Genomic DNA, 21862 nt, shown 5'->3' with positions numbered 1-21862 from the left:
TGACAAAGCCTACGGGGAGTTGGCAATGGAATTTAAACTTTTTTCCCCCAATCAATTCATCCACTGATTATATCGGTCCGTGGTGAATAAATAAGTTACAAAGAAAATGTTTTTTTTTTCTGATCGTTTGGACCGCGGTGCCATCAATATTAATCTCGTGGCTGCTGTGCGCTGCTCTCGTTTTCGTTCTTTCTTTCCTCCCCCTCAAAGGTTACTGAATAACAACCACATCAAGCGGATTCCGAGGCGAGCGTTTGAAGACCTGGAAAGCCTCAAATACCTGTGAGTGATGGCGGCCCCCCGCTCGCTCCGGAAAGACGCCCCCCTCGTTAAGTTATCGTGGAGCAGTCGCCCTCGGGTTCAGAAGGCCACACAATGGGCCCCAATTTCCCTGACATTGTCGAGACTAAGAGTTGGGGCCTTGCGGGCAAGCCCGAGGGATTCAAACTCTCAGCTGCAATTGGAGCCGGGAGAATGCGGACGCAGGCGTGGCGGGCACCTCGCCACGGGCGCCGGGCTTCTGTTGACGAGGTATCGTCGAAGCCACCCAGGCAGGCGTCAATAGCCCACGGTCAGCTTCACGCCAAGTGAAAAATGGTCGGGAAATAATTTAATGTGGTTTTATTGTTGTTGTTGTTGGAAATATACAGTGCAGGGTGATCCATTACTCGTGCCCCAGCGATGTCGAATGACCCCTCTCAGTTTCTCCTCGACGGCTGATTGGCGATTGTGCGAGCGATGGTTCCGTGTCTGACGGAGGAGGTTGGTTAAAATATAATTCGCACGGAGGTTTGTGGGCGACGTGTGGAGGCTTTGAATTAAGATGTTGTTCTCCCTCTAGTTGACGTCTCGTTATTGTGGGGCATCTGTAAATGGATCACCCTGTAAATGTGTGTAAACCTTTTCTGTATTTCAAGACACGGCACGCGATGAAGACAAACTGAGTAGAAACTTACGTACGGTATGCAAATTTGGCAAAGTGCACGTACGAACCACGTGTGTCTATGTGCGGCGCACGCGTGTGTGTGTGTGTCGTCATCTCGACGTCGCCTTGATGCACGTGGCCTTCCTCAGTGTGCCAGTGGCACCGTCCATCGCCGGGCGTCTCGCGCTCGCGAGGCGCCTGGTAGCCGTACAGCCGTTCCGAGTCGCATGGGACTGCGCCGTGTATATAGCATGCCTGCCATCCCCGCTGTTCGCTTTTGATGGTGGCTTACATTCGCCGGCAAATTTACGGCAACGACTGAAGCCTTTGCCAAGCCAGTTGCGCGAAACGCCTCGCATGCGCGCTGTCGGCCTGATAGCAACACACAACAAAAACCAGAGAATGTCTCTCTGGTTTTTGTTGTGTGTCGCTCCTGTCCCTTTGAAGAGCTCCGTTTTTCACTCTGGATAACAGATGCTTTTTTCTGTATTTTCATCACCACTGGTGGGCTATTATCCTTGGAAGAGTAAAACAAGCAGCGCGACAGGTGACCTTACACTGTACGGCCCAACTTGTTCTCTATAATTTTCAATTCTTTCCCAGTGACCTTCAGTACGTTAATTTTTTTTTAGATTAAAATAATTTCAACTGTAGCCGTAATTGTCCTTTGCAAAATGTCTCTCCACGCTGAGAATTATTTTTAGACAGACCACGCCGGGAATTGTTTCACTCCGTGATTTCAAGTCACGTCGATTATTTTTTCACCATTCCCTTTGTACGAAAAGTTGAACCGTGTGCTTTCATGCATCAAAAATACCGCGACATTCACTCCACTCTTCTCTGCATGTGGCCTCCTCCGCACACCCGTTGGGATTTTTGCTCCACGTTCTGCTTGGGGTCGCTGTTATGCGGTAACACTTCAATATGTATCATGCGATTATAAGATCCACGATAATCGACTCATCAATCTTAACAAAATATCGGCATATCGTGATTATCGTTGTTCAGATTACTCAATTGCCATTACACAGCAGCAGCAGCAGTAGCAGCAGCAGTAGCAGCAGCCAGCGTCGCCCCATGCTGGCAGGTCAGGTGCTGGGTCACCGTGTGTCACACAGAGACAGCTGCCACTAGGGTTGCTGTTTAAAAAGCTTGAGTTGAGATGTGAGAAGTAAGTGGTTTATCGTGTGCAAGGCGCTCAGAGACGCCCTGACGTATAGGCTGCTTTAAATTATTATAAATACTGTATTCATGAAAAAAATCATACATGTTTAATTTCCTGACAAAATATGTATGAATAAACAATGATTATAGCGTTCACAATTGTCTTTTAAAATGTATAGAGCGCCTTTGTTCAAGATGCTCTATAAATATAATTAAAGTGCGAGTGAAATAGATTTTTCCTATTAATATAGTGCTTTGTGGAAAAGTCTTTTGTTCAAAGTTTGGTAGGCGGACTCGTTTCCGCGATGTGTATGATTATTTAACTGCGTCTAATTGACAGCTGCGTGCGTGCTGCACGAGTTGCAGAGACTTAAGTCGCACTGCCTCGTAGACTCGCGACAAGCTTGCGCTGCGTGAACTGCAGTTGAAGAACTTTTGAGTAATCTTTATTCGTGCGTGGGGTACATCATCGCAAAAGACGATAAATACGAATTGCAAATGTAGGGAAAACAATATCGCAACGACCGTAGCCGATTGCCAAATGTAATTTCGTGTCGGCATGTGACAAATTGGAATGATCCCTAGATCCGCAAGTGCCGCGTCTCCTCCTCCTCCTCCTCCACTACCTCCTCCTTTGTGGCGCCGCTGCTGCCGCCAATCGTAACACGTTCGCGAGCCTCTCCGATGATGTGTGGAGCTTCTCTGATCATTTGTGGGTTGTTTCTCTTTCAGCTATCTGTACAAGAATGAGATCCAGTCAATTGACAGGCACGCGTTTAAAGGGCTTGTGTCTCTTGAGCAACTGTAAGTGTTCTGTTGGCTTGGATGTTGCTTCCGCTGCCACCACTAACCGCTCGCTCTGCGCCCTCGCTAATCAATGATTGCATCTTCCAGCGTCTGGCAAATTGCATTTTCATTATCCTTGTGTCTGCATTGTCGTCAGGGCCGCCCAGAGGGGAAGGAGGACAAAGAGGGCATTTGCCCTGGGTCTCACACAAAAGAGGGCCCCACAATGGGTCTGGGTTTTTGTTGTTGTTGCTGCTGCTTCTTCTTCGTATTGCTGATGTAGAGCAACAGCTATAATTATACATCGTGGTTGGTTGAGCCAGAGAATTTCGTCAGGCGTTGCAGTGCGGTGCATCGCTGTGATGCCTCCTTCGTATTGGTGAATGGGACGTGGTGATACATTCCACGGTCTGTTCTGTGTGAGCACAGTCACCTCACGCCGGAGAGTTTTTTTTATTTAACTTTTTTGTTTGCCTATAATGAACGGGAGGGCCCAGGTAGCATTCTACCGCAAGCCTCGATCCCCGTGCCTCCATGGACCTCTGGGCGGCCGTGATGGCTGTGATGGCATTGGTTCCATTTCCACCCCGGCATGATGGCTTGATGTTTGAAGAGGCTACTTCCTTTCAGATTTCTTTGCGGCAGTTGAATGTTTCCACTTTGAAGGAACGATATCGTTTTGTTAAGTCACACTGGAAGTAATGTTTTTTTATATCGAGGTTAATGGCCAGGGATTCGTAGTTGAGTGTTATGTCCGGGTGAGCCTCGTCAGCATTTCACACTGTGGTAAAACAGCTGGAAAATGAATAAAATCTACAGATTATAATAACCAATATATATTCCAACTGTTGTCCTTCACTTGCCCTGCCTGCTTCCTCACACCACGTGGATTTTCGTTTTGTGAAACGCGCATGATTTTCCTTTTCCTTGTGTGCATTCAACTAACACATGTGCTTGCATGCGAAAGTGAATTGTCTGAACACAAATGATGAATTGAGCACGTGTGCACTAAGCCACGTTGGGTAACTCACTGCTCGGGTGCATGACACTTGAGTTGTCGTTGCTCATTGCGCAGATTGAGTAAAGAAGAGAGACGGGAAATGCGTCGCACATCGCATGCGCACCCACAAAACATTCCGTGTCGGCCTCTGCAGCGTTAGGTGATTTGGGAGAGTGTAAGCATATTCATCCTTACTGCCATGTCTGTGCAAGGGTAAAGGTGCAGCCCTGCAATTTCTTGCTCACGCCTCTTCTCGAGGGCGATCTAGAGAGATCCTGTCAAGGGTATTTTGGCCTAATCTGCCACACTGACCAGACGTCTTGGAAGAGATGGATATACCCAAACTTTACCCCATCACACGCGACCTGCCGTCAAGCTGCGGTGTGCCCATGTATGCTTCATGATCGGAATCTTTATATATCCTGGAAGAATCCGATGAGGTAGGGGCGGGTGGACGGAGGTGGGGGGGATTGGAGAACGATGCTACTGCAGTGACGCTGATGTGCAGTAGCAATTGTGCAATTGCTCATTGCATCATAATAACAATGGGCCATGAAGACCTCCCCATGTCATCGTCTTTCATGATTCTACGATGCAACAAGCCACATAGCGCGGATACACGAGCGGATTTCTCCGCTCCATCTCCGTGTGGCGAAGGGTGAATGTTCTCTCAGGAGAGTTTCCCTCCTTGGACTGCCACTCTGTCATTAGTCTCGACCTGCGGCCATCGTTTCTCCTATTCCCATACTCCACTGAAGCCCCCCCACGTTCATGAACAGTCAGCATGGATGTCTCCAACTTGGATATCCTTCTCATCCACATGCTCCTCTTCCTTACTCGCAGCGGCATTCCCAGGGTGCACTTCTCCACGCTTCTGTGAACACTTGCCAGTTTTGCGTTCCGTTTTCTTTGTAATTGTCCAGGTTTTCTGAACCACGTGTCTCGTGATTATCGTATACGCCGTCACTACCGCGCTTCTAAGAACAACTTTAAGTTTGTTTGTGTTTTTAAATGCTTAACTATGTACCCCAGCATTGTGTTGGACAATGCTCGGAATGCACAGCCGAAGTAGAAACGTGCAAATTTTAAAACTACAGTTTTTGTTTTTTGAGTTTAAACACAGCACAGTCTGTCGACGCTAAACAGTTTACGTTGCTTGTTATTTTTGCGCGCGTGCGTGCGTGTGCGTGTGTGTTCGTTCCACCGTGCAACGTTGCTAAGGTAAGTGTCCTTTTTGGGTGTTTAGTCAGGCTTGAGTTCATGCCCTGTGCCCGTGTTTGTGTTTGAATAGGTACATTCACTTCAACCACATAGAAGTCGTGGAGCCAAACACATTTGTTGATCTACCCAAGCTCGAGAGACTGTGAGTGTGGAGCCCTCCCCGCGCCAAGCACTCATCGCACGGCCACTGTTCACGATTCTACGTCACCGTCGTTTTCTGTGTTGTTGCTATTTTCACTAAAGCCACGACATTCACTTTGCAAAGAAAATAAATCGTTGTCGGCCGTCTGTCCCTTCCGTCAGCTCATTCGCGGCGAAGGGGCCGAATGAATATCCGCTGCGGTTCTCTCTCTGTCTGTCCAGTGTCGCTGCTCCGCTTGCTCTCGATCCTCTCTCTGCTCAATCTCTCCCCGCTGCGTCCGTCCCTCCAGGTTTCCATCTCTTCTTCCCTCCTCGAGTCTCTTCTGCCACCTTCGCGTGCAGCCTCGCCGAGTGCGGGAATCACGCCCGGGCTCATTCATGTTTTGTCCTCCCACCCCCCACCCGCACCTCCGATTGGCACGGTTGGCTACGTACGCCGCTAAAGAACTTCACGTACATATACGTACAACGCGTCCGCGCCACCGCAGGCCTCTCGCCTTCACTAGGGCTTGTCATGTTTCAGTCCCACTCCTAACCAGAAAGAGTAAATAAATAAATATCGGATTTGAAAAACATCCGGATGGAGAGTTAACGTGCTGTGCTGTGTTTTTTTCTTCCCCCTGTTTTTAGATTTCTGCACAACAATAGGTTATCGCGGATCGCGACGGGGACCTTCACGCAGCTGAGCTCTCTGAAACGCTTGTGAGTGTGGGGGCGCCTTTCAGGTGCCTGGGTACAGGACCAGGTGGCAGCATTCCAGCGACTTATCAAGGCCCTCAGATTTAACAGCACGAAAAGTAGTTTTTTATTAATGGTTTTAATTAAATTTTGAACGCTTTGCAGCCGAGGTTAAAAGCGTCACTCCGTTAGCTCAGTTCGCCTGTCTGTCTAGAAAGTGGCTTAATTATAATTTTGCGAAAGATGATCCAATGTGAATACAAATTTAGTATCACGTTGTGCTGCTAATTAGGGCTTAATCGGATAGATAACTGGCTAAATGAATCAAAAAGTTGCCCAAAAATTTACATTCACAAATCAGTGCAGAAAAGAATATTTGGAAAAAACGTAAACGCACTTTGCCCTGCAGCTATGCAATCAGCTCCCATACGACACATTCAATGCCCCCTTGGACAAATGCTTGTTGGAACGCTTTACATAATCCATGCTCGTGCAAGATTTTTCTTCCTTGTTTTGGTCTCTTCCGGAGCCCTATGAAACTATGTCAAATTGAGGTAGAGTGCATGAAGATCACGGCAAGAGAATCGGTTGCAGGAAGGAAGGAACGGATCTTAATCGGTATATGCCGCTGTGGTTCGGCACCGTTGCGACTCCCGGGCGCTGCGGAGTGACCGCGGTCTGTTGTGGCGAGAGCCGCCATGTTCGACGCTGAACCGCATTTCGTCGAATTTACAACGAACGGTCGAACGAAAGGACAGACCTTGGACTTTCGCATTTATTAACTATCCAAAATTTGGCCTTGCAGCACTCACTTGTGTCACTTTAGGTTGCTTATTATTACATTTTACACGTAAGCCTTGCAGCACTCACTTGTGTCACTTTAGGTTGATTATTATTACATTTTACACGTAAGAATATGTAAATGTAACGTAGGGGACTGCTGCCGCGGCATAATGGTGAGCACATTGGACTTGAGATTTAGATGGTTGCCAGCTCGCTTCCATCTCCGGGAACAGCAGTTGAAGCAATGGTGAGAGATTCTTCAATCTCTCCCAGGCTCTTGTCCACCCAGAGACATCAACCATTACACCACGGGCGATCGGCCCGTTGCGAGTGGTGGGGAAAAGTGTGGGTGACTCCGACCGCTTCCAAGATGCCTGGCCGCCGTGGAAGAGTAGGCCAAACTGCCCTCCGCAGAGGGCTTTCTCTTGAGCTCCCTCGAGTTTAAGGCCCTTTTATCCAGCCGTGACGTGACTACCGATTTTGCTGGGGTTGCTGCATAAAGTTTACTCAGCTTCCTGTTTGTTCCCGTCTTGTCCAGCTGTGTGTTGTTTGGCGAGCTCAGGCCAGGCAGTGTCTAAACAGCGCCAGTGGTTTTCACATTACTCTCAGCTGATGAAGCTGCCGACGGAGTGTTTGAGGGTAGAGGATTGATGCACGGACTCGCTTGTCCGTACTCTCCGCTTGGAACAGCCACGGGCTGTGTTTTCGTGACCTTGAAGATTCATGAGGTTGAACCGTGGCAGAGTGAAGCGGGGAAAAAAAAAGATTCCACTAAAATGTTGCCCTCCGGCCCAAGAGTGACGAGAAAGAATGATGTCATGTTGTTTCAAACAGTTTTTTTTTTTGTATCACAGAAACATTCAGTAGGTTTAAGCCGAGTTTGAGAATTTGCAATGTATCTATTTACGTAACATGTGTGTGACATCATACGATTATTGGGGGTGGATTATGGCGCTGAATAACACGTGAAGTAATGCCTGGGGGTGGGTAGCGGCTGCTCGGGAGCGGAGAAGGAGTGCGGGGTTGAGTCGAGTTGAAGTGGGTTTCTTGCCGAGCGAGGCCAACATCTGCCGTGACCGTGTGTCTGTAAATGACTCACTCGTGCAACGCCTTACGCAGAGGTTCTTGCTTTTGTTGGGGTGATTGCGCTGCCCGAGTTGACTCGGAGTGCTCGTTGATGAGTCATTCACACGTACGAGCCGGACACGGATCGGTTGGATCGTAGGAGTTGAGCGGGGTGACGGAGGCATGGCGAGGCAATGCTGTTTGCTACTTTTCTGCTCACTTGGCCCTGCAGATGTCACAGCGTGCTCCTTGCTATCTCACGTCTACCAATCCAGTAGCAACTAGAGCGGTGTTCTTCGTTGCAAGGCCCACGGGCTACCGGCGGCTCCTGACGGCCTTTAATGTGGCCTCCGACAATCCACAACGCGTCAATGCAGCCCATGCAGGCGGTGTGGTGGCCCTCAAACCGACGTCTTGTGGGCGAAAGTGCCCCCCCCCCCTCTGAAAGGTAGTGAAGAACACTGAACTAGATTACCAGGCCTTGACTGCTGGTGAGGCCATAAAAGTGGAAACGGCTTAATGAGTTTGCGTGTGTAATAATGACCGGCTACTGCGTCTGGTTAAACACATGCTTTGAAGAATAACTGCGGATGACGAATAGGCCGATTGTTAATAATTTCATTATTTTTTAGGGTGTTAAAGTCTCAGTTATCCCAGGGTGATGGAGGAGAAGGGAGCGGGTGACCCTGATAAATCAAACACAGACAATGCAAAACACTTGTGGATCGGGCTGTAAAACACATGCATTATTCACTTTCGTAAAGCGAGGCTAAAAACGGGAGAATGTGCCAGTCACTTGAATAGCGGTGGCTGAGTCACAAGCTTTGATCAGCTGATATCAGTCGAAGCGGCTGCGGCGAGTAAGGGCAGGAATGAGCGGACAACAGCAGATTTCCTGGAAGCTGCCGTGGTTGTTAATGGCCAGCACGTCGGACTTGCGACACCAGTAGCCGGTTCGATTCCACCTCCTGGCGCGGCAGTCTAAACAACGGCGGCACCTTTCTCCAACCACGCCTGCTCCACCCTGCAGTGCAGCGCCCCCGTGGTGTGCGGTGGGCTAACGTGTGCGCACGCCCGGCTCTTACAACAAGCCTGCTCGACGTGGACGAGTAGGCCAAATGCCCTCGAGAGTTCTCGCTACCGGATGCCCTTCCGCCGGCAGTGGCGTGAGCGAGCGGTTGCAGGGCTGCACCTTTACCATTGCCACATTTGCCATTTCCCCCAGTGATTTTGCGCGCGTGGTCGATCCTGCAACGGGGATGAATCCGCACACGGACAACCGAGTATTAGAAAGCCCACGGCGACATCAGCGATCACTCGGATATTCTAACACAACCTTCACTTGCACACAAACAAAGGCAAAATTATCTCCCGTAAAGCCTGTTCAAACTGTAAGGGCAAGTGCTGATAGCGAGGTCCTAATAACATCGACACCAAGCAGCAATTACTCCCCGACCACCTTTGTCTTCCCAGTGCTGATGTTTCGCACACCGCACCAGGTACTCATTTGAGGCTGAGTCGATGTAGGAAAGGCCCAGGACCATTTCAGATAGTTATCGCCGACGCTAGCCGTGGCTGAGAATTGAACGAATTCATAGTGTCGTGTGCTAACAACGGCACGAGCGTGTCCCCACTTAGACACACACACACACTAGCGCACACGTCGGCTATAAAAGCGCCAGTGTACGTGTCCATTTGCATTGTGTGGGGATGAGGGGGGCGCCGCTCGCTTAGTATTCTGCCCTCACCGTGGTGCCCCCGCCGGCAGTGTATAACGCAACACGTGCCAAGCGAGACCCAACCGAGGGCTTGATAATAAGCCCCCTGTCACCGTCAATGAAACGTGGCTCTTGTGCGGTGCGGGTTTTTTTCTTTCTCCCGCTTGGCATCTCCCAGGCGGCTCGACTCCAACCGGCTGGTGTGCGACTGCGAGCTGGTGTGGTTGGCTGAGCTGCTGCGGGCGTTCGCCGGTTCCGGCGGCACGCTGGCGGCCGCCACCTGCGAACACCCGCGCCGGCTGCAGGGACGGTCGGTGTCGAGCATCACCGCGCACGAGTTCCACTGCGGTGAGGTCCGGCGCTGGCACGGGCGGTGGGAGCCCCCGCGCGCGTGTGACCCGTTGTGTCCGGCTCTTTTGTTTGATCCCCCCCCATGTGACCAGAATCACCACGGCGAATGTGCCTGGGTCCCATCCCACCATAGGCACTAAATCAGAATCACAAGTTCACGTCCCCCTTCCTCTTCTTCCTCTTCTTCCTCCGTGAGGCTGCTGACGTAGATGCAGAGCAACGGCTACAATTTCACATTCACGGTGGTCGAGCCAGATAAGCGCGTCCGGAGCAGCGGAGTGTGTCGCTGCGATGCCTCCTTCGTGTCTGTGGTGCAGGCATTGCGTCGTTACACATTGCACGGTCACCTCACCGGGGACAAGTTCAGCGTCGCACGGTCGTTTTCGGACGGGTCCTTCGAGCCCCGAGACCCACCCGTGTGGTTTGTTTTTTTGGAGCCAGCTACTACTGCGAGGGCTACTCCACAAACAATATCTTGCCACTCTGCACCTCGAAAGGGTCCCATCACACCAGGGGGCCCTCACACTCCGCACTCCCCTCTCTCCCTCCGTCGGGCTCTGTGTACCAGGCGTCCGGGGAGCGAGAGGCTGGATGCAAGACCTAAATAATGGAGGAAGGAAACTGCACTCGGTTGTTTATGTTTTACAGAAATCTCCCTCGTTTTGGTTTGAGTGGATAAAAACGCTCTGAAATCCGCCGCGCCGTGGCAGCTCGGCTGGAGAATGCCGCTTGCTGTGCGGTGTTGTTGTCTGCTGCCTGGGCTGGCTGTAAATTCACATTTGTAGGCCCTGGCAAGCCTGACTGTAAGGAATTTAAGCCAATTATGCCACTATCTCTGTCAAGGATAATTTACAAATTCATTAAAAGTAAAAAAGCGATATGTTTCCCGCTTGTATGCAGTTGCACACATCACCCAAGCCTTGCCTACCTCCCCCCTTTAAATCGCCAACGTTTACACTCCGCATCGTGGGTGGCCCACCGCGACCGTGGAAGTGTGATCGTCTCGTCATGTACATGGTGACAACGGAGGCTGAAATCGTGGCCTGACTGACCATTGCGTCTGTGCTGCAAGTCACCTGTGGAATGTGGTGTTTCCTTGGAAAGCCACATCCATCCTCTTATCTGTTGTTGCCATTCCAGTGCGGTGCTGTCCATCGGTGTGTGTGTGTGTTGTGTGTGCGTACGTGAGTGCGTTAGTGCAGTGGTTAGCACACTGCGCTACGAACCCGGAGACACGAGTTTCAATTCCCGCTCATGGCCAACAACATTGACGATTAGTTGAAACCTGGTCCTGGGCCTCCCCTAAGCCGACTCAGCCTCCATTGAGTACCTGGTGCGATGTGGAAAAACATCGCCACTGGGGAGACGAAGGTGGCCGGGCGTGGTGCTGGCCACCCACCCCTCGTGTACCGTGCCGGCCTTCATAGGTGCAGCTCGCTAACAGCACTTGCCCCAACAGTCGGTGAAGGCTACACGGGGGATCTTTGTACGTGAGTGCCAGTGTTTGCCCGTGTGCTCGTGTGTGAGCCCGCGAGGACGTACACTGCGCTGCCCCGCCGAGCCACCCCCCCCAGGCGCTCTGTAGCCGCTGGCGCTGTGCACGCTGCGTTCTGTGTGAGGCCTCGCTCGCGACGGTCACGGTAATGGAGCTCTCGTCCCACGTCGCTATACTCTCCCGCATCGCGGTCGCTAGTGTCGTATCCACCGCTGGGTGAGGGGCGTGAGGGATATTTTGACCATACTTCACCGTGCGGGTCAGCGTGGGTTGGTAAAGGCGGTTGCGGGGGACGTGGGGGAGTGCAGAACCACAGCGTGCAGTATTTTTGCTGCACTGCCCTCGACTGCCCACGACGCCCACTGCACCTGTTGGTGGGGCATGGTGGTCACCCGCCCTAGCCCGATACAGCCTGACAGCCGCCTAGCTTCTGAGATTTGACAATGTCGAGGGCATTCTGGGTGATTTGGTCACAGACTGCTATTTCCACAATGGAACGTTGCCTTCGCGTCGTAGGATGACGTGACCGTTAGGATCGCTCGCAGAGCGACGCAACCCTTCAATGTTGGAGAACGCACCACGGAAGCGGACACCGCAGAGCTACCTCTGGGATTGCTTAAAGCGACCCCCTGGTGCAAAGAGTATTGTACAGAATGAATTTATAATGTAATGGGAATGTGTTTGTGTGTGCAGTAATTGGTCACGGGGCTAAAACGATTAACTCACTACACTTGAGTGCCCAGTTTAATCACAGCATTGTAATCACAGCAGGGTTCAAACACAGGATATCAGCGGTGCCAGCTCTCTGCTATAACCTCTGAACCGCCTTGCTTTGTTTTTGAGGATGACACGTGCATCTCTGGAGGCTCGCTTCGCGTTTGTTTGTCGACGCGTTGCTCTGTGTGGCAGGTGCGTTCCACGTGGCAATCCGTGCGTGGATGGTGCTCTACATGTCTCCTCCTCCTTATGGGGGAGCAGCAGTGCACCGCTTAGCGCGCCGCGCTACGAACACGGAGACCCGAGTTCGGTTCCCGCTCACGGTCAACACCAGTTACAATTATTTTAATCAGTTCTAGGCCTCCCCTAGCTCGACTCAGCCTCAAATTAGTACCTGGTGCAATGTGTAAACATTGCCACTGGGTAGACAAAAGCGGTCGGGCGTGGTGTCGTGCCGGCCTTCATAGGTGCAGTTTTCTTACAGCACTTGCCCCAACAGTCTGTTAAGGCTACACGGGGGATCTTCGTCTTTGTCCTCCTCCCACAGAGAGCCCTCGCATCACGTCGGAGCCGCACGATGTGGACGTGACTCCGGGGAACACGGTGTACCTCCGGTGCCGCGCCGAAGGGAACCCCAAACCGGCCATCATCTGGCTGCACAACAGGTGCCTCCGTTAGGTGGCCATATCCTGTCCAGGGAGATGTTAACTTTTATATTACCGTTCACCACACGAAACAAAACAAAAAAGGTAAAAACCCAGTCGCCGGTTTGCTATACATCAAGAAATGTCCCGAGCAATGAATGGACATTTTTTACCTTTTGAGTAATAAACGTAGACTGCAGCTGCTGTGGTGTAATGGTTCACACACGGGACTGGCAAATCTATAGGACACTGATTTGGTTCCAACTCCCGGTACGGTAGTTCAAATAGTGTGGTAAATCAACGCATTTCATTCCTAAAATTCCACTGCCAAGCGGCCACCGGTTCCTGGCTTTACGATCCGGTGTCACTGCCGTTAAGGTTTCACGATTCAATCGGCTAATAGTGCGCCGCAGAATCGCCAGGCAGAGGTGGCGATCAAACCGCTGCCATGCCGTGCCATGCCGTGCCAACCCCTTGCGCCGTCATTGTGTATTGCATCGTCTAATAGCTTTGGAACAAAACTGGAAGGTTCAAAGGCTGTCAAACAAATTGCACATATTGTTTGACATGTCTTACACGGCGACTGCGTTCAGAGAACCACGATTCATGTTTAACCAACCGCATGACATTCAAATAAGAAACATTAAATATCTATGCACCCAAAAACACAATTGTTATCATTGTATGTTGAATTTCTTTCGCACCGTACACAGCCAACCGGGCTAATCAGAGGTGCGGGGGAAGGACAACAAACTGAACACAAAAATCTCAGGAAATGAGTTTTAATTTCTTCAATTGACATGAACTTAAAGAAATCTAAGTTTATATTCACAAGTTGGGTCATATTATGATGGACCGAGGTTGATGCTCTTTGGCAAAGGAAACTTCTGGGCTCAGTTGTTTAGTTGCATTCTAATTTAAACCGGTAATGCATCAGTATATATAATTTATACATTTATATATAGCGGTGGCTGAATCAGAGTGCAGATCGCAGACATCGTTGGTGTCGCAAACAACAGCTTAAGCAACATCTGCCTTTTATGTGGGACATGGCTTAGCACGAGATGCCGCTGGTCAACATCATTGTTTATGCAAAAGGGAATTTGTTTATTAATATTTTTTGCTAAAACCGCAACTGTTTGTCGTAGCCGCTCCGCCTTCCCAAAGTCTTGCCGGCTCCGAGCGGCGTCCGTCTCCCCCACTCTGTGTTTTTTCCCGCTCTGTGTGTTTTTTGTTTCGACGCTCCGTGTTTTTTCCCCCTCCGCGTTTTTCCCCGACGCTCGCAGCAATGAGATAGCGATGGCGGAGGACGAGCGACGAAACCTTCTGCAGGACGGCACGCTGATGATCCGCGACACGCGCCACACCGACCAGGGCACCTACCAGTGCATGGCGCGCAACGTGGCCGGAGAGGTCAAGGCGCCGGAGGTGGTGTTGCGATACTTCGACGTGCCAGGTGTGACCCCCGGGACCGCGCAGAGCACAAAGTCGACTGAAGTTGGAGCACCGGTTTGCCGTGTCTGCTAATGATGACAAAAGACTATAAAACATCTAAAACATACCCTATTTAATGCTTTACAAAAAAGTCCAGCAATCGCCCCTATTTTAAACCCATCATATATTACGTATTTGTCTGTTATAAGACAGTCTGAACAATGACCGTGGTATATTTATATATTTTTGTTACTGACGATGCAGATCCCCTAATTGTCATGCTGTGCGTTATATTGTTCACAAACTCATCGACGCAACGCCACACGGCCGAGCTGAACCGCACGCTGCTGCTGCTGCTGTCACGCTTTCTCCCTCGGGGCGTCTTCGCGGAAGAGCACGCCGATTAGCGCCGGTGTGAGTGGCCCTGAAATGTTTGTTGCTCCAACCACAAATTTAGATTCATATTTGTACCCCCGGGGGAATGAATATTCGCTCCCACAAACATCGGCTAGGACAAAATTATGGCCAAACCAGATGGCGCGATAACGTGAAATTAACCTGAAAGAACATTGAGCGAACGTTGGCGTGAACAAAAGGAGTTGTCCTAAAATTAAGGATTTCTTTGAAAACGCGTGGATGTAGACGAATCGGAAAGGGAAGGTGGCAATACGAAAAATAACATGGCGGTGCGAATACTCAGAAGGGGGGGGGGGGGGGGGGGGCATACATATTGGGAAACACAAATCCAAAAGCTGAAAAAGCCAAAACGTCAAGCAACCAGCAACAAACAGCACTATTGAAGGTGAAGCAGATGGGCTTTCAGATATTTCTTAATTTGAGCGAGGATGTTATAAGAGTTTTCGGAAGAGAGACGACGAGAGGGAATTCCAAAGTGGAGTGGTGCGAGGGAACAAGCAGAGAGAGAGAAGTGCTGAGACCTGCAGTGGTTGAACGCGGTGTGACGGATGAGAGACGCAACTATGTGGTGGACCGAGTCCTCAACGTCTGTGGCAGGAGTCACCGAGTGAAGTGATAAGGAGATGACTGGCCACCGGTGAGCGAGTGATGGGAGCGATTAGGCTAGTGCCGGACCATCGATCGCTCAGACTAAACTAAAACTATCAACTACGTTTATTTTTCCAGGTAAGGCCCCACTGAGCGATATAGAAATTTTTCAGAAGCGACCTGGCCACAAATAATAGCTCAACAAAGTGACTTATCACGTGGGAATCTATAGCAGCCAAATACCATAAACGTGTGATGCTGATTCTAAATGTGGAGGAGAAGACCAGTGGACCCAGAGAAATATCCACGCGACCACGGGGAGAACATGCAAGCTCAAACTCCAAATATGCAGCAGGTGTCAGGGTCAGGATCGAAATCACGACCTCCTGTATATCAGGCGAGGTAGTTAACATCTTGTGACTGCGGCGATGGGTCCTGCTCAATTGTAAACATCGTCCGCAACCAACAAAATTATTCGACGCATTCAAATGCTCGGCACGCTGCTGCCGCTCCGGCTGCCGCGCGTGACCCCGGCTCTCGTGAACCCCGGCAGCGCCGCCGACGTTCGTGATCCAGCCGCACGACACGGAAGTGCTGGTGGGCGAGAGCGTGACGCTGGAGTGCAGCGCGGGGGGGCACCCGGCCCCCCGCGTCTCCTGGACGCGCGGCGACTCGGAGCAGCTGCCGGCCGACCCCCGCTTCTCCGTGACGGCCTCGGGGGGGCTGCACGTGGAGCGCGCGGGGCCCGGCGACGAGGGGCGCTACACGTGCCACGCGAGCAACAACCAGGACTCGATCCGCGCCACCGCCACCATCCTGCTGCAGTGTGAGTGTCTGGCCAACAGCGACGACGACGACGATGAGAACGGCGGCGGCGGCAGCGGCGGCAATGTAGCGCTCTCAAGTGTTGTGTGAAAACGCTTCAGAGGGCTATGCAACACGACAGCTAACGCCTACGTAGTGGTGCAACAACAGCAGTAAATGTGAGTGCGTGTCATGTCTAGAGTATCTAAATTCTGCCTCGGTGTAATGGTGGGCACGCTCGACTTGCAATCCAGAGGTCGTCAGCGGTTGAAACAATGGTGCGAGTTTCTTGACCACGCTCACTTCTATCCAGGCAGCAGTATAAATGGGTGCACCACAGTAATTCCATGAGCAGGTTGCGTACCGTGGGGTAAAGTGCGGGTTCTCCGGCTCTTCCAAGACATCTGGTTAGCAGTGGAGTGAGAAGGTAATTGCATGGCTGCACCTTGACCTGAATGCAATCCTCATCTTAAGATGCATTGCAAAATTTGGAAGAACTACATTTGCGCAGAAAGGGGTGAGCGGGGCGTCAGGGTCAGGGAACACGGGAGGGACCAAGCAAACGGGCCCAGAACCACCAACAACAACAAGCACAACAACCAGCACAACAACCAGCACAACAACCAGCACAACAACAACAACAACGAGCACCAGGGACAGCCGTGGCAGACAGGCCATCGACAGATGCAACGTCATCCCTGCTCCACTGCATGCGATGCACTGGCACAGATGAAATTAATAATAATGACAACCTTCATCTCCTTATTTCATATCATTACTCGCCGCTGAAACTAAATGTGCATTCTCTGAAATAGATTTTTTTTATGTATTCCTGAATGCAATCTAAATCCTACTTTCAATATAACTTCTTAGACGAACCCTCTGGGGTGGCTATCCTGGTAGAAAGAGACGAATCTGCTCTGAGCCAAGGGCCACCAGTCGTGTTGTGCACTGTAGAAAGTTTGTTTGCTTATTATAGGGGGGGGGGGTGGGTACATTTTTCCGGCGTTTCGTGGGATGCCTTTTCTGAGAACGAATGTTTAAAGTCGAGATGAAAAAGAGAGGAACACGAAGTCAGTCCCTTTAATGCTTCTGCGGGCCACTGCTGGCTAATCACTGCTCCCGTTATTGGCAACAGCACCGAGCGAGGGTCGGACTGACCCTGCCGAATGAACACGGAGTTGCTCTTAAGTTTGTGGTGGGCATATGTCGTTTTAAAGCGTGGAGCAGCGATCAACGGGACTGTCATCTGGGAGAGGGACATAGCCTCCTAATTTAATGAACCCTGAACCATTTGCTGATTACGGGTTCAATACTCACTCGCCTTTTAACGCAAAATCTGCACACACACACACAACATGTTATAATGTCCCTGACGGCAGCTTTTAATTTTACAAGTATAAGTGATTTGTTGTGTCAGAGTGTGGATTTTCAATTTCAATGTTTTATGTTGAAGACAGATTTAACGATCTGAGTAGCAACGGGAAGTGCATTTTTAGGTTTAATAGTGTTTCCCAAACGTGTGCTTGGCAATGTGGTGGTTTTGTGACGTTTAATCTTTCGTGCGTATATTAAAATAATGACCTGCCGAGCATCTGCGCGTCGGTAATAGTTTCGGTGAAAGCTCAGGGTAAGCTGAACTTGATGCCGTTCGAGTGGTGCAATGGGTTCCAATAGCGCACCGAGGGGAGCGGTCTCACTCTGCCACTGTCAGTAATTTTGCAGGAGCTGTGCAAATCCCAGCGGAAAATTATTGATGTACGCCTTGTGCACCTTTTTGTCACTTGCTTAATGGTAAAAAAAATGTAATTGAACGGTTTGGTGATAAATTACATCGTTACTGCGGTTCCTACGTTGATGCCTATGATGCATCAGTTCATTACAGTGCTGTCTCATCTCACCCGCAGCTGCTCCCCAGTTCATCTTGGCCCCTGAGGACCAGGTGGTGACGGAAGGCCACACCGTGGACCTTCACTGCCAGGCCCAGGGCAGGCCCCTTCCCGTCATCGCGTGGACCAAAGCGGGTACCCAATCGTTCGTTTGACTCCTACACCCGGGAATCGCCATGTGAATCAAATACGGTTCCGAACATCCGCGAGTAAACACGGTTGGTTATTGGGTTTTTGCTCAGGTTAAAGGTTGAACAGGTTAAAAACGATAACAATTGTATTCTTTATTTTCTCCTCCCCGCGCCACGTACCCCCCACCCCCGTCCATCCGTGCGGCAGGGAGCCAGCTCCCCAGCGACCGGCGGCTCACCGTGCTGTCGTCCGGAACGCTGCGCATCTCACGCGTGGCGCTGCACGACCAGGGCCAATTCGAGTGCCAGGCGGTGAACGTGGTGGGCGTGCGACGGGCCGCGGCACAGCTCACCGTGCTGCCCCGCGGTGAGGCTCCGTGCACGCCGCACGCCGCCGCTCGCGGCCAGCACGGTTGGCTACGTGCGATGCAAAAGAAGTTCAGCGTACACACACACATGCCTAGCGAAAGGGATGAAGAGACAAACTTTCAGGTTTAACGAGGTGAGAACTGGAGAGATCGAGAGGACCAGGATAGTCTTATTTGGCAAAATTGACTTGTGTCACCATGATGATAAAAGCAACAATATGAAAACAATTACAACAGTGGATTGAATAGAAATCTCGAAACAACAAAGAAAAACACAAGCGCGTTGCAGAAGAAATCCATAAACTTTGCGCAAAATTGTAAATCAATATTGAATAAATAAATTTCCAGGAATAAAAGTTGGGCCAGACAAATAACTTTAAAAACCCATGAAAAGTAAAATTAAGTTACGGAAACTTATAAAAAGATTTAGAATGACAAGTGGCGGTGATGTCACCACGGCGCTTGTGCCAGGCCAGGTGCACTTAGAGCAGCGGTCGGCAACCTTTGGCTCCGAAGCCACATGCAACTCTTTAAGGACTGCTGCTTTGCCACGTGATTCACGTGGAATTGCGGCTCTTGAAATGTTGAAGTTTTTTTGACCTAATTTTGAAAAAAAATACACTTATTGTTATTTCGGTTGCCAATCCCTGACTTAGAGCGGCATTTCCCTCCAGTACAAAGAAGGCAAGCGTAACCGGTTCCATCTCCTCTCCGTCACTCGTCACGCTGGATGATGATGCTGTACCAACTTCGTCCACTCCTTTTTCTTTCTCTGCTCATCACGATCGCTCCTTCAGTCTCCCTTTGTCATGACCACTACCGTCATCGTTAATTACTTATTGTTTGTACGGCGCCTCGCATGTAGCACAATGCCCCTGGCACGCGGACGGCCCCGGCTTCCCGTGCCTTCCACGTGCGGGGTGTGAGACCTCCGATGGCCGTTTCGTTAAACCATTCTCGCGACGAACGCGAGCAAAAGGCGTCCGCGTGACTTTTGTGTCGAGGCTTCCCGCCGGCCTAGCATTCTCAGACTCTCACAGGATCCGTCGCGGCAAGCACACGCCTCAAACGCGAGCCTTCGATGGCAGCTTCGAGCGAAACGCTGCAAGTTGAACGATTGATGCTCATTCGAGTGCTTACTCCTGAAATCAATTTGAGTGTGCAGTTATTTTATTTTATTTTGACGTTTTCAAAGAACGTGTTCATTGTGTTAAGTGGAGCAGTTGGTTCACTTAATTACTTTTTAAGATTTTGTTTTGATGCTTTAAAAAGACGTGTAAATTTGTGTGTTAGTTGGATTAATTTGTAAAGATATTTAGAGGTTTGTTGTGTTTATGTTGTAAAGGAACATGCGAATTGTGTGTCAAGGTAAGAATTTGGTATATCATAAAACTAACACTCGGGTTTTAACAGCCAGTATTACGTTTCACAATAGATTTTTGGGTTGTTGGCCGTGGAGTGATGTGGCCACATTTCCCACTTCGTGAATTGCATCCTCGCTTTCTGGATCTTGTCCTGAAGATGCTTGGCATAAATGCAAGCGAAACGTCGAACCTAATTGCTGCTAAATTTGTTTGCGATGATCGATCTTCGACTCACGGCTGAGCGAGCTGAAGCAGTAACGGCCGGCGCGTTGCTAAGTGCTTGGGTCGCTCTGCTGGAAGGTTCCACGATGGAAATTTGACAGTTGTCAAGTGGCCTAACACAAAAAAATCTATTATGAATTGTCTATCGCTGTTGTGCCGTAACTCAACAATAGGTATAACCTTGTTCAATTCAAGAAATGTGTTTACTCTTAACATTTAAATATATAATTCTTCTGTTTGCTGCTCGCCGTTTGGGATTTTGGGCGCTACGAACCCGGCGACCGAAAATTAATTTCCCGCTCACGGCCAACACCAGTGACGAATATCTGAACCGGTTCTGGGCCTCCCCTAGGTCGACTCAGCCTCAAATGAGTACGTGGTGCGATGTGTAATCATTGCCACTCAGGAGAGAAAGGCGGGCTGGTGTGGTGTTGGCCACCCACCCCCTCGTGTGCCATTCCGGCCTTCATCGGAACTCGCTAACAGCACTTGCCCCGATAGTCTGTTAAGGCTATGTGGGTTTTTTTGTCTTTGTGTGTATAACTTCTTTCGCACCGTACGTAGCCAACCGTGCTAATGGGAGGTGCGGGGGAAGGACAAGAAACTAAACACCTGGGCCTGCGCTCAGCAAGTCGATCTGCTCCCTTCTGCTGCCAGTGACGCCGGTGTTCAGCGTCACGCCGAGCGACATCACCACCGACTCGGGGCGCGACGTGCGGATCGCGTGCAGTGCACAGGGGGAGCCCCAGCCCAGCCTCATGTGGGCCAAGGTGACTCGCCACACTCATCCATACGCACAACTTAGCTCACTGCGCTCAAAAGTTTAGTGCTCAGCGATTTGTAATTGGTAACAAGTTCCTGAAATTGTGGCTTAAGGAGATGAGATTGTTGTGGTTATTATTATAATTCGCTCTGCGACGTCTTTCGGACTGCGAGTGCGTGTCGTTCGGCGCCATGTCCGACGTTTCGCTTCACATCCCCGCGAGTCCAGTCGACGGAGATTGTGAGCCGCTCCATTTAGCTCCCGAATAAGCTCCCCGGCGCGTGGAGCGTCAACGTCGGGCGTCGTGCCCAACGGAACTCGTGGGGCACGAACCGCGACCGCAAATCGAAAGTTCTGCGCAGCGCGAGCCGCGAAACAACCCCCGCGCGGTAACGCCCTCCCCGCAATTGTCCGTCATCGCCGGCAGGACGGGGTGCAGATCACGGAGAGCGGGAAGTTCCACGTGAGCGCCGAGGGCTACCTGGAGATCCGGGACGCGGGGCCCGCGGACCAGGGCCGCTACGAGTGCATCGCACGCAACAGCATCGGCTACGCGTCCACCAGCATGCTGCTGTCCGTCACAGGTAGCGCCCTCGGGCGAGCGCCAGCCCCCGCCGTCACCCCCCTCAGGCGCCTACGTCGCTCAAGGGCGCAAACTTCCGTGGCGGCGGCTGACAGCTGCCGTCCCAATTGCAATGCGGAGGCGGCTGTGTTGCGGAAGTTGAACATCGGCCCTGCATGTTGATGGTATCCTAACACGTGGGCGGTGGGCGGGGGGGGAGGAAATGTACCGCGCACGCGACGAGCCTTCCACCCGCACGGCGCGGATTTCGATGTGCAGCGTTGTGTGAGTGTATTTCATCTTCCGAGCTCTGTGTGCATTGAAATGTCGATGGAAGCTCAGCGGTGCATGTGCCACTAACGCGCTGGGTGGAGTGTGCACGTCGGCAGTTTTTAAACCCTGTCTGTGTGTGCGTGCGCGTGTCTCCGTGCGTGTGCGGTGGTGCTGGTGTGGGGGAGCGGTGGTGCAGCGGTTAGCGCTACGCTGCGCTACGAACCCGGTGTACCGGGTTCCATTCCCGCTCACGGCCAACACCGGTGACGATTATCTGAACTGGTCCTGGGCCTCCCTTAGGTCGACTTAGCCTCAAATGAGTACCTGGTACGGTGTGTAAAACATTGCCACTAGGGAGA

The 21862-nt window shown here is 51.0% G+C and overlaps 2 protein-coding genes and 1 long non-coding RNA gene across 4 annotated transcripts in view; 1 reads left to right on the top strand and 2 right to left on the bottom strand.

The window, feature by feature from the left end:
- The window catches only part of DNMBP (dynamin binding protein), a 348547-nt gene that overhangs the window by 74545 nt on the left and 252140 nt on the right, over nt 1–21862 (bottom strand). The gene's annotated exons all lie outside the window — the stretch shown is intronic.
- Nucleotides 1–21862, top strand: part of PXDN (peroxidasin) — a 64143-nt gene that overhangs the window by 19544 nt on the left and 22737 nt on the right. For both annotated transcript variants that reach the window (XM_078875400.1, XM_078875411.1), the window contains exons 3-14: nt 211–282; nt 2822–2893; nt 5167–5238; nt 5868–5939; nt 9660–9829; nt 12592–12709; nt 13975–14144; nt 15681–15953; nt 17839–17955; nt 18160–18318; nt 20563–20675; nt 21096–21252. In XM_078875400.1, coding sequence (XP_078731526.1) covers nt 211–282; nt 2822–2893; nt 5167–5238; nt 5868–5939; nt 9660–9829; nt 12592–12709; nt 13975–14144; nt 15681–15953; nt 17839–17955; nt 18160–18318; nt 20563–20675; nt 21096–21252 — 1565 coding nt within the window. The remainder of the gene's footprint in view (nt 1–210; nt 283–2821; nt 2894–5166; nt 5239–5867; nt 5940–9659; nt 9830–12591; nt 12710–13974; nt 14145–15680; nt 15954–17838; nt 17956–18159; nt 18319–20562; nt 20676–21095; nt 21253–21862) is intronic.
- On the bottom strand, nt 15864–17896 carry LOC144946490 (uncharacterized). The gene is made up of 3 exons (XR_013639899.1): nt 17833–17896; nt 16296–16335; nt 15864–15946 (listed from the first exon to the last, which is right to left on the bottom strand). It is a non-coding gene; the product is annotated as an uncharacterized LOC144946490 (long non-coding RNA).

The sequence above is a fragment of the Lampetra fluviatilis genome, chromosome 2 (assembly GCF_964198595.1).
Source record: "Lampetra fluviatilis chromosome 2, kcLamFluv1.1, whole genome shotgun sequence".
Classification (NCBI taxonomy): Eukaryota; Metazoa; Chordata; class Hyperoartia; order Petromyzontiformes; family Petromyzontidae; genus Lampetra; species Lampetra fluviatilis.
Note: the sequence above shows the minus strand (reverse complement) of the source record. Positions and strands in the feature narration are given on the sequence as shown.